This window comes from Typopeltis vanoorti, chromosome 10 (genome assembly GCF_054136105.1).
Source record: "Typopeltis vanoorti isolate ZY-2024b chromosome 10, IOZ_Tvanoo_1.0, whole genome shotgun sequence".
In the NCBI taxonomy this organism is placed as follows: Eukaryota; Metazoa; Arthropoda; class Arachnida; order Uropygi; family Thelyphonidae; genus Typopeltis; species Typopeltis vanoorti.
The window spans coordinates 15819037-15832509 of NC_143558.1; the positions used below are offsets into that span (position 1 = coordinate 15819037).

General features: G+C 35.4%; 1 protein-coding gene across 2 annotated transcripts in view; it reads right to left on the reverse strand.

Annotated features, from left to right (window-relative positions):
* Positions 1–13473, reverse strand: part of LOC150102187 (mitogen-activated protein kinase-binding protein 1-like) — a 344972-nt gene that overhangs the window by 165531 nt on the left and 165968 nt on the right. For both annotated transcript variants that reach the window (XM_090398639.1, XM_090398638.1), the window contains exons 14-16: positions 10841–10955; positions 10468–10565; positions 5904–6106 (exon numbers count right to left, since the gene is read on the reverse strand). In XM_090398639.1, coding sequence (XP_090254765.1) covers positions 5904–6106; positions 10468–10565; positions 10841–10955 — 416 coding nt within the window. The remainder of the gene's footprint in view (positions 1–5903; positions 6107–10467; positions 10566–10840; positions 10956–13473) is intronic.

The window sequence follows — 13473 nt, forward strand, 5'->3', positions numbered from 1 at the left end:
TAGCGTTTTGAATAGTTTCTCTCTCTTGGCACCTTGTCATATGCCTTTTCCAGATCTACAAAACTTAAATACAGATCTTTGTTATATTCCTATAATTTCTCAATTATTTGTTGTAAAGTGAAAATCCGATCCTGCCAGAATCTATCTGTCCTGAATCCAGCTCGTTCTTCACCAAGCTTCTCTTCCACAATCCTTCTGAATCGTTTCTCAAGTATACTTGCATATATCTTACCAGGAACACTCAGTAGGGAAATGCCTCTGTAATTCTCGCATTCAGTTTTATTTCCCTTTTTATATATGGTTACTATTAGATCATCTACTCCAATCATCTGGAATTCGCCCCTCTGTCCAGGCCTTCTGAACTATGCAGTGCAGCCACTGTACGACTTTTATACCTCCATACTTGAGCATTTCTTCGAATATCATCTACTCCTGCTGCCTTTCCAAATTTCAGGCTTTGGATAGCTTTTACTACTTCAGGTATGGATATGTATTCCTGACTGCAGAGTTAAATATGCTTAAAAAAGCTTAGTGAATATTTCAACTTTATTTTGATTTTTTATCAAGAAGTCTTCTGAAAGAATACAACAGTAACAGCAATGCAGCGTGTGTATTTGCACACAATTTATTTAGAAGTATATCTCAATTACAGTAGTGTCATTAAGAGAGTGCACCAGTAGTTTAAAAAAAAGCAATAAAGAAATAAACAAAGAAAGCAATAAAGCACAATTGGAAGAACAACGGTACATTGCGTCCTTCAACTGGAAAAGCTTACGTTCGATTCTCGTCGTGACAAGAGGAATCTTTATATGGAATTTTTCAATTGAAGGTGAGTTAGCAGATCTCATATGGAGGTAGCAGGGTCCCCCCCCCCTCCCCTGAAACTCGGGTTTTTCATCCCGCATACAGACAAATTGGCCTTTAGGACACACACAATAGCAAGATGACACTGGTGTTCTTCCTTGATGAGTCTTTGTACTCCTTAGAGGTGTTAGGAAATAATAACAATAATAATAATAGCAACTTTTTTAATGAGGATGGGGTATTATTGGGCATTTAATGCAATAACTTTCCGGATCTTAGAGTTCAGCATACAATCACTGCAATTAAGATTCATTAAATTGCAGTGATTGTATGATTAACTAGGGCGGTGACAACTTCACAACCTTTCATAAATGAACGATTGTGTTGTTTAAGCACAATTTGTCTCTTATGTAACATCTTCATTTTGTTATGGCGTTCTCTGTGTTCTGCTTGTGGAAAACACATCATGTTTATGACTAATCTAACTGCAGAAACTAGACAATCTGTATATCCATCCATTCTAACTCTGCCCAAAGATCTATTCATCCAAAGTAGCATTCAGCAGAAACATGGAATACACTCCTGGAAATGGTTGGGGGGGGGGGGGGGAGTAGCAGTTTATATTAAATGACTTCCACTCATGCTCCTGTGTTCTCTCCCCACCTTCATATAATATAATGAAAAATTTCTGTTGGACAATATCCTATAACACCCATTCAGAAGTTTATAAACCTCTAATCATATCATCCCTCTTTTTCCTGTTAAAAAGAGTCTGTAGCACATATTCACAATCTGCCTTTATAATCTAACTTCGATTATCCCATATAATCTTTGTAATTCTTCTTTACCCCTCCCCCCAATCCTCGGAACCCAGGAGATCAAATCTGGCAAAGTAGTCCAGGTGCAATCTTATCAAGGCCTTGTAAAAAGTCAAAATGACTTCCTTATCCTTACATATCGATGTTAGCTTCAACATTGCAATTATCTCCGAGTTGTCCTATATTTGCATCATCAGCAAACAATTCAACATCTCCTATAGATCCTTCCTAAAGTCATTAATGTGTAGACTGAAAAACAATGGTCCAAATACTGAATCCTGAGCACACCACTGCCCCCCTTAAATCTGGCAGATTCACACCCACTGTATACCACTTTTTGATACCTGTCTGGCAATCATCCACTTATCTAAGTCAAGTGTTTATATTCCAAACCCATACTCCCCAGTTTATGCAACAGCCTTTCATGTGGTCCCCTATTAAATGCCTTAGCAAATCCAACAGTCATAATGTATCCATTCTCTTTATCCAACTCAGCCAATAACATTGTTATAAAATATGAGCAAATTGCTAAAACATGACCTTCCTTTAGTAAACCCATGCTGCTCTTTGCTGAGCATAGCTTGTTTGTCTACTCATTTCTGTATGCAAGTGCTTACCAACTTCTCTAAAATATCAAGACCAGAGATACTGATAAGTCAGTAGTTGGACACATCGGATTTTGTACCACCCTTGTACAATGGAACTACCATACATTCCTTCCATTGCTGCGGTATCTATCCTGAGCCGAGACTCAAATTATGCAAACATGTCAAAGGCTTAGCCAATTCAGTTGAACATGCCTTTAGCATACATCATGCTGATATTCCATCTGTTCCTATTGCCAAACCCAGTTAATGTTTTATTAGCTGTTTCCAGCTAATGTTTAATTGCCTAATTGCATAGTTTTTATTTATTATCTTATAATTATTATGATTATTTATTTATTTTTTTGCTAATTTTCATACCAAATTTGTTAAAATAATTATTCAATTTAGTTTAAAAGTCAAGGATACATGTACAGGACCTGTTTAGCAGCATGTAACATTCTTAAAAGAACTGATTTTATTTACAGTAATCCCTTGATTAGCGCACCCGATTAGTGCATCATTTTTTTTCGATACCCAAATTCGATTAGTGAGCCTATATACATCTTAAAAGTAAATGTTACAGATTTTAAAAATTTTCTATCTATACATTTTTATGGCTAACTATTTTAAAAAATCACTCACCAGAATGAAATAATTTAGTTACCGATTTAAAACATTTTACAAAGTTATTTTTAATGGCATACTACACTACTTCCATGTACACTATGTTCCAAATTTTTACCACCAAAATTTATATTATCTGCCATAATACGCCCACAGATTCGAGCCCTTTCAACACTCCTGAGCATGTCACAAAAAGGAGAATCCATTCCGATAATAGGGTAATCAATCCTTCTTCTGGGATGAGATGTTTATTATTACACATCAGAAAATTAACTTCTCTTTTATGATCATTGTGGTTTTTAAAGTGGTAACTATTTTGCTTGTATAACAGTTGGGAAATTTTATCTATAAAGCATGTGATTTTGCATGTTGGCGACCAATTCGTACATCCTTCATTTCTTTCTTCCCTTCAGCATGAATTGACTATTCTTGGTACCAAGCCAAGCGAAGCTCTACAAAGTGTGGGGGTACCATAATTACATAGCGTTTTGATGATCGTATCTCGTGCTTCCTTTGCAATGTTATATGAGTGTGTTTCCTTACTTTTTTTTTATTTTAAAATATTTTCCCAAGCTTTAATCATGAGTAAAAGAATTAGTGAACAAAAAAGTGAATGTGTGAAAAAGATTCAAAAAGTAATCTCACCGGAAGAAAAACTTGAAATAATAAAGAAAAATGAACAAGGCGAGTCCAGAGCAAAGATAGGACAAGAACACAAAAATGGGTGAATCAAGTATAAGAGCAATTTTAAGCAAAGCTGCTGAATACAGAGAAAACGGTAAGTCTGCTTCAAGTTCATCATGCATGCACTTGAAATCAAAGTATTATAATGATTGAATTAGACAGACTTCTTTCTGCATGGATCGAAGATTGCAACCAAAAACGGATCCCGCTAAGCACTGATCTTATTAAATCAAAAGCATTGTCTATTTGCAACCTTGAAAGAAAGGGATATCAATGATGTAAAAGAAGAATTCCATGCTAGTGCTGGGTGGTTTCAACGATTCAAAAAGAGAAATGGCCTACATAATGTTCAAATAACAGACGAAGCTACAAGTGCAGATAAAGAGGTGGCCGCAAATTATCCAAAGATTTTGAAGAAAATTATGGAAGAAGGGGACTATTGTGACCAACAAATATTTAATGTCGATGAAACTGGCTTTTTTTTTTGGAAGTGAATACCTTCCAAGACTTTTCTGGCCAAATCAGAGAAATCTCAGTCTGGTTATAAAGTCACAAAGGATGAGAATGACTCTTCTATTAGGTGGCAATGCCGAAGGTGATCTAAAGTTAAAACCCATGGTAATTTATAGGGCACAAAATGCTAGGGCTCTCAAAGGCATTAATCAAACTATCCTCCCAGTTATTTGGAAATCTAACAAGAAAGCATGGATTACTAAATCTTTATTTGAAAGCTGGTTCACAAGTTATTTTCGTCCAATAGTTAAGAATGTTTGCAAGCAAAATAATCTCGATTTTAAAGCTCTGCTTATTTAGACAACGCACCTGGTCACCCTACTTCTCTTGATTCAATGTGTGAGAATATTAAAGTGATATTTTTACTGCCAAATGCAACTTCTCTCATACAACCTATGGACCAGGGGATTATCGCAACCTTTAAGGCATACCACCTGAGAAGAACATTTAAACAGGCAATAGAAACAACATCTGGTGAGAATTCTATGACATTAATAGAATTCTGAAAGAAATTTAATGTTAAATCTGCTATTGAAAATATTCATCAATCTTGGAATGAAATTGCTGCTAGCAATATGTGAGCCATTTGGAAGCACATTCTTCCACATTGTACAAAAGATTTTGGCAGCTTTTCAAATGAAATGGATAATGTTGTTGAGGAAATTGCCAACATCGTGCGTGAACTGGGTTTTGATGAGAGTGACAATGATAACGTCCAAGAGTTAATTAAATCTCATTCTAAAGAATGAGATTTAATGCTAAATTTAGATGCACAGTGGGAAGATCCCGAAGAATATGAAGAAAATTTAACCACTGATAGTCAGCCAAAAGAGATTTCACAGAAACAATGTGAAAATATTTTTTGTACAATCGAAGTTTTTAAGCAGCAATGCTTAGAGGCTGACCCTGATGAATAGAGAAGCAGTAAAATCTGCAGAAGAGTAGAAGAGGCAATAGGGCCATACGGTCAATTGTATGAAAAAAAGAAACAAAATGCCCGCAAAACTACGTTAGCTCAATTCTTTGTTAAGAAGTAGAATAATAAAATTTATATTCTGAATATGTTTTATTGTCTTTCAGCTTCATGGTTTTCCTTTAACTAGGTCCTGAGACATACCTTAATTCTTTTATAAAAAAATTAAGGTTCAAAAAAGAAATTTGAGGAATGAATTATACTTTTTCCCATAGGTTATTATATTCAATTAGTGTGTTTTCGATTAATGCGCCTGTTTTAAAGAATGCATTAGGCGCACTAATCGAGGGATTGCTGTATTTATTTTTTGACATCAGGTTTAATGCCATTTTTCTTCATAATGTGATCCATAGAGATGAAGATCTTTTCCAATTCTTCCAATTCTAACTTCTTATATAATTTAACTTGCAAATTAAAAAAAAGTAGACTTAAATATATATAAACTTCAAAACTGTAGTGTTTTGAACAGCTATTCTCTTGGTACATTGTCATATGCCTTTCTTCAGATCTAGAAAACTTAATTATAGATCATTGGTATATTACCATGAGTTCTCAACTATTTGTTATCAAGTAAAAATTTAACTGACAACTTTATTTGGCCTGAGCCTAGCTTGTCTTTCCCCAAGTTTCTCTTCCATAATTTTAATTAATCTCTTTTCAAGTTTGCTTAAAGCACTCAGTACAGAAATAATAATAAAAACAATATAAAATAAGAAGACTAAATTAAATTTTCTTAGAGCACTACCATGGCCAGCTTAGAATGCAGCAGTCACAGAATCAAACTTAATATTAGGATCTAATATGCAAGGCGATGCTAAACTAGCTTCCATATGGGAAAATACATTTTCTATATCATATGATGAGATTGAAATTTGAAGGTAATTATTTTTCAAAACTTACAAACTGAGCTTTCCTGAAAATTACTGATTTATCTGCACCACAGGACAACATCTGAAGTTGATTATCTGTATGTACAAAGCGAACAGCTGTAATAGAAGATGAGTGATCATCTAATGTTTGCTGAAACTCATAGTCTTGCTTAACATCGAACACATGAATAAGTCTATCTCGACTAGCTGATGCCAAATATCTCTTCTCCTCTCCTAAGTGGAAAATAAAAACATGCATTGCAACCATTCATTTTATGTATAGAGAGGTTACAAAATTTTGAATTTAAAATTATGCTATATGTGCTGATTCAAATTATTACTAAAATCACTTATAATGTAAGGGAAATGAAAAATATTAATACAAACACTACACCACTATCAAACTCATCCACTTAAAAAAAAGTGATCAAATTGACCAAACTAAAGTTACTAGCATGAACTTTTATGCTAAACATATACAACAATAAAATTAAACAAACACAAAGCAGCTAATATGCACAGACTAAACTGAGCAAGAATTGAACCCACTGTAATGTCACTGCATACCTGTCAACTTTCAAGACTGAATTCAGTCTAACTGGAGAGGCCCAATTTTTTGGCCTAATTTTTCAGACAATTTCATCTGTAAGCTACTAAATCCTTAATAGCATGCAGTTTTAAAATTGCTGAAAATGACAGAAAAGAAGAAAGGGAGAATCCTTTAAAAAAAAAAAAACACTTCTTAATTACTTTACACAAAGAAAAGAAGGAAAAGCATAAATAAAAGAATGAAATTACTTTAATTTTTGTAACCAGATTATATCGTCAGTATTTTGTTTACTTATGCTCAAGAATATTAACAATGGTGAAAATGCTAATCTTGGATTTTTAAAGTGTTAGCAAAATTCAGATAAACTAATATGGACCAAACCTAGTCTAAACCCAAAGTTAATGACAATGTTCCATACTAATTAGACATTTTAAAGGAAACCTATGCTGTAAACAACCTTACTGTGAAATAGATAACAATGAGAAAAAAAAAAAATAAATTTATTAGCTTCCCTATAACAAGGACATTATTCTTCTTCTTCTCCCATAGTCCTAAATGGACCATTGGGTCATTCATGGCTGGTAGGTGATAGTCTTGGTTAGCCTCCTCCAGTCATCTCGGTCTCTTGTTCATGATGTCAGTTGAGAAAGGGAGGAATTAGTCAATTTTTTGATGTTATCAGTCCATTTTAATCGAGGTCAGCCTCTAACCCTTGGTCCCAGAACGATTCCTTCTAATGCTTGCTTTGGAATGCCATTAGCCCTCTTCACATGTCCGAACCATTTCATCTGTCTTCTTCTGATGACTGTCAGAATATTTTCCCTTTTTCTCCCATCTATTGAATCAATCAGTTTTGGACATTTTCCTTGGTTTCTTGAGCAGTATAGGAGATTCTCAAAAGTCTTCTGTAAGTTTTCATTTCAAAAGACAGGACTCTCCTCTCATCTTCCTTCAATAAAGTCCAGGCCTCACAACCATACAAGAGGACAGAATTCACCAAGGTGTCAATTAGTCTTAGTCTGGTTGTGATTGCTATTCTGTTATCTCCCCACAATGGTTTTAACTTTTGTAGGGCCACAGTTGCCTTAGCAATTCAGTATTTAATGTCAGTTTTTGAACAACCATCTTGATTCAAGATGTCCTTGCTCCCACAATGTTATCTCCCCACAATGGTTTTAACTTTTGTAGGGCCACGGTTGCCTTAGCAATTCGGTATTTAATGTCAGTTTTTGAATGACCATCTTGATTCAAGATGTCCTTGCTCCCCCCCAATGTTTAAGAATTACAGTTTCCTGCATTTCAGGATGTTTCACATAGCTATATTTATTGAAGCTGATTGCCAAATAAGTCTCTTGTGTTGACCTGCTAATGAAGCAAAGTTTTCTTCCATGTGATTCTGTGGGTGATGCATGCACAGTACTTGATATGATTGCCTATAATTGTAGCAATAGACGCATCTGTTATGTTCTTAAAAACACCGAGAGATTTTCTGGTCTGCCCATAATAGGACAAGATGATACAAGAAACTTTATGTACATCTGGAACTGAGTTTCCCACCCCCCTCCCTCCTGAAGTTTCCAAAGCAAAGAGTAACAGAATTACTGTAATCAGTATGTTGAGAGGTTGAGATAAAAGGAGGATTAAATATTTTGTTAATTATGTTGACATGGCAGCCATTACATAAAAATAGTTGGCAGATATGGTTAAGTTCAACTGTGAGGGATCTCTGGTTACCAGAGAGATAAAGTTTTGTAAACTAACATTCTTCTTATTATTAAGAGAGACCTCCAGGGAGTCAGAGACTCATCGAGGGAGGCCACATACTACACCACACACCAGCTGTCATACTTATTCTTGAATTCATTCACACTGCTTGCATTCACAACATCCAATGGCAATCCATTCCAATCATCCTTCTTGGCAGCCTTCATTCTCAGCTTCCAAGGATGCCCTCTCGTCCTTTCCCCACCTTCCATAAATTGAAAAATTCCATCAATTGAAATCTGTATGATCCTTTCAGAAATTTGTAAGTCTCAATCATATCACCCTTCTTTCTCCTGTTTGCTAGTGTCTGCAGTCTACAAATTCTCAATCTGTCTTCATAATCAGTATTCCACAATCCTGATATCATTTTTGACACTCTCCTTTGTACTCTCTCCAATATATCAGAATCACAACGGAAACCAGGAGACCAGACATGCACACAATAGTCCAAGTGAGGTCTTATCAGGGCCTTATAAAGAGGCAAAATAACATCCTTATCTTTACATGTGAAACGTTTGTTTCAGCATTGCAATTATCTTTTGAGTTGTATTTGCAATCTTTGCTACATGGCCCCTAAACTTCACCTTCCTATCTATTAACACTCCAAGATCCCTAGCCTTATCAGTTTCTTCTAATCTAACTCCACCAATATAATATAACATTGGATATCAAATCATGCCGAAGTGAATGACTTTACATTTACTGACATTGAACTGACACCCATTTTCCCATGCCCACAATTCCAGCCTATTCAAATCATTCTGCAAAGACTGCATATCAGCAGCATTTTTGATTACCCTACCTATCTTAGCATTATCAGCAAATAACTGTATGTCACTTGTCAAATCCTTCCCAACAATATCATTTGAGAAAGATTGAAGGATTTTATAATGCCATATTGGTGGGAGGTGGCCAAAAGATGGGAAAGTTACCGTGGAGAAAAAAAAAAGGATGCCGTTATGAAGATAAGTTATTGAAGTGTTTACAAAGGCAGGGGCTACTATTATTTTGTTATTCTACAGTAAAATGGCTTCTGGGGGGCACTGGCTGTTGACATAGAGAAGGATTATGTCTAATGTGTTTCAGAAATATGGGCAAATATTTTATATTTATAGTGCACTTCCCCCTCCCAATGATCTCTCTCTGACAGAGATGAACTACTGAAGGTCATTAAACTGTTCAATAATTCCATTTAATTCTTTTCTTCATTCCATTAAGCCATAAAATGCAAGCTTCACCCACCAAATTAAGAAAAATATATATATACTGTGTTTGCTGGCATAAAGACGCACGCCTTTTTTTGTACACATTTTTTTAGGAAAAAACTTTATTACTGAATATTATAATGAATTTACATAATGAAATTTAATAATTTTTTCTTCATATTCACAGCTGGCATCTTTTGTGATATTTTTATTTTAGTCTGCATACATAGCTGGTTTCTCTTCACGAATCTTGAACACCATGATGTTGATCCAGTAAAGTTGGCGATCCCTGTGTTAGTGGCTTTCGCTTGATGAATAATCATTTTTGTAGATACTGAAAGTCCCACTTTTCTGTGGTCTAAAATCCAAGTATTCAGTTCTGCCTAAAGTTCTGGCCATTTTGCAGTTCCACTTCATAGGTTATGTTTACTGTGAGTTGCTTTTTTTTAGATCCTCTTTTGCATAACTCTTCCTGATTCCACCAAGTTCTTATCATTTTCTCAGTTGGGGGGTGGCTCGAAATGCCTCTCTGCAGCCCTGTTTCCATGTTCTTTAGCATACGCAACGTAGTTTGTATGCAATATTGTAGCAATGCCGACGTTTTTCAGCCATAATTTGCCAAGAAATTTAGAGAAAATTTAACGGCATATCTGTGATTTAACAGCTGTGATCGTCGATGACAGTGCATGCGCATCCACTGAACTCTACGTAACTGGAATGCTCTACACACACACACCGGAAGGAAGCAAGAAAGAAATCGTGTAACTCAGAACAGAAAAAATTTCCAGAAATGAAAGTACAGTAATAAAAAACTGAGTATCGGCGTATAAGATGCACCCTGTTTTTCAGATCTATTTTCAAATTAAAAAAAGTGTGTCTTATACGCCGGAAAATACGGTGTGTACACACACACTAAATATGCTATACGTTTACAACATTTCCATGGGTGAGACCAAAATAAAAAGATTATTATGATGGTATTTTAATATGAACACTGCAAACAGTAAGGACATTTTCAAAAAACATTACTACACACAAACACACTGTTCATTTTCAGTAACATAATTAAATCTTACCTGCAACAAGAACAGGTTTTGAATATTCAAGACAAAGAACTTCTGCATCATGAGACTCAATTTTGCATAACTCTTCAATAAACTCTAAGTCATATATTCTGTAAGAGTAAAAAAAAAATTTTCATTTCTTAAATAAACTTTCACACACACACACACTACTAAAAATAAGTTTGATACTGAATTTATTCAAATATAAAATCACTTTTCTATCTCTTTTTTTTTTTTCTTTTTCATTGACTTCAACAGTAACTGTGAAATCTAAATTGGGTCTGTTTTTTGTGATCTACAATATAGTTTCATTTTTTCAGTGTTCTTGAGAAATGATTTTTAATTAAAAGAAAAAAGCATCGACTGTTTCTTTCATTTCACTTGCCTTATGTTCCCTGAGCGATCTCCAGCAGCAAGATGTTGACCATTTGGGCTTATTCTTAAACATCGCACACCATTCTTCCCATCATATGTTGTATCCACCTTATCATTACTTCCAGCTATAACAATAAAATAATCATAATCACAAATACTCATGCATAAACAGCATGATCACAAAATTAGCTGAACAGTTTCCAAAATATACTATTAATAAACATATGTAGTAGAAAGACAATATTAACTGTAAGGATGCAATATTTAAGTTGTAAGTCAGCAATTAGAATTGAAGAAAATACAGGAAAACAGTTTGCTATAAGATCAGGTGTAAGACAAAGATGCACACTTAATCATCATCCATATGGATCACGTTATGAAAGAAAGTTGCAATACACCTGATATCAGAGTTGGAGATATCAAACTTAGCTCTTTGCTTTATGCAGATGAGTTGAACTCTTACATGTATCCAGTGCAAGTCTCCAAAGATTCTCTAACTAAACTGAATAAGTTGCATCAAATTTGGCATGAAAATCAGCAATAAAAAGATTAAAACTATGAAAATAGGGTAATAGAAAACTTCAGCATCATTCTGAATGGAGGGCCTATAGAACAAGTAAAATATTTCAGCTATTAAAGCACAGTTTTTAATGAAGATGGCAAATTAAATTTGGAAATAGACAACAGAATAAGCAAAACTGGTATGGTGAGGAGTCAATTGAATATATTTATGTGGAATAAGAGAGAAATTAGCCAAAACACTAAACTAGCAGTATACAAGACAGTGTTCAAACCAGTTTTAAGTTATGGATCTGAAAGTTGGAGTAGAAATAAAGCACTTGTTCAAAGATTAGAGATGACAGATATGATCGTTCTTAGAAAAATTAGGGGCCTGAACAGTTTGCATTGATGGCAGAATAATATTAAAAATGAAAACATTAGGAAGGAACTCAGCATTGTTTGCGTTCGAGAACGTGTGAGCAGGGCTAATCTAAAATGGTATGGTGAATTAAATAGAATGGGTGAGGAAAGGTTAACAAAGCAGGTACTTGATGCCAAAATGGCTGGAGAAAAACCTATAAGACCAGGGATTACGTGGATTGATTCAGCCAGAAATGCCTTAGAACAGTGATGGCAAACCTAGCTTGACTTTGTCTGGTAACAACTCCTCACAAACTTATATGTCTCAATTATATCCCCTATTCTTCTTCTATTTGCATGGCTCTGTAAGTTGCATTCCCTCAATTTATCCTCGTACCTGTCATTCCATGGACCTGACATTAACTTACTAAACCTTTTCTGGACCTTCTCCAATACATCCTCATCCCCTCTAAAAACCAGGTGACCAAATCTGTGCATTGTAGTACATACCCTATGTGGAAAAAAGTCGGGACAACAGTACTGTTTAGACAATACTGCATTTATTACAAAATCAATAAGGAGTTGGGCCCACCTTTGGCCACAATTACATTGTGCACTCTCCTTGGCACACTTTCAATGAGATTATGGTAACTGGTCACAGGTATATTTTTCCATTCCTCCTACAAAGCAGTGGTCATTTCAGACACAGAAGTTGGATGTATCATTCTAACAAAAAAACTTATGTTCAAATTCATACCAAAGAGCCTCTATAGGATTGAGCTGGCCACTCCAAATTCTGCACACCCATATCCTCAAACCACATCGAAATGGAGCACTGTCATGCTGAAACAGGAACTGCCCATCTCTGTAAAACTGGTAAAGTGTGGGCAGTGCAGAATCATCTAGAATGCAACAGTACTTTGTGGCATTTGTGTTTCCATCCACAACCACCAACGGCCCTGAGAAACATCCTCAGCCCATGACACTGCCACCACCAAATTTAACAGTTGGGATAACACATGCTGGTATATACCGTTCACCTGGCATATGCCACAGGCAGCAACAACCATCAAATTTAAAAACAGTGTAGTGTGATTCGTCACTCCGTACCACTCGTTTCTACTGGTCTAGGGTCAATCAATGATGTTCTTCGCACCAAACAAGTCACTTACTTGCATTCATATGAGTTATTAATGGCTTGTATGCATCAATTCAGTCATGGAAATTTAACTTGTGCAGTTCCTTATGAATGGTCTTCGTGCACAGACTCACTCCTGTATCCCTTGGTGATGATTTGTGCAGAGGATGATGGCACTCATGGACGATACATTTCAGAGCTTTCTCATCCCTTTCTGTCAATGTAATATGGCCTTCCTGAGCATTTCTTGGTAGTTGTAACTCCCTCATGTTTCCATTTACTACTAATAAAATCTTAAAGAGTTGACCGTGGATGTTGCATTTTTTTTTTTTTTTTTTGCAATCACACGCACAGATAGGTTGCTGATATGGCACTCTATAATAAAACCTTGTTGGAAGTCAGTAAGCTCAACATGTGTGGCCATGTCTCATGAGTAGACTATATACAGCACTGTACGACATCTGAGAAGCTTACCCACAGTTTTAAAGAAATTCTAGTACAAGTCATCTATTGCAATATTCCATTTTTTTTCTGTTGCAGAATGGGGTGTCCAGACACTTTTTTCCACATTGAGTATGTGGACTGATCAAAGCCTTACACAGGGGAACCATAACTTATTTGCTTCTGCATATCAATGTCCTCCT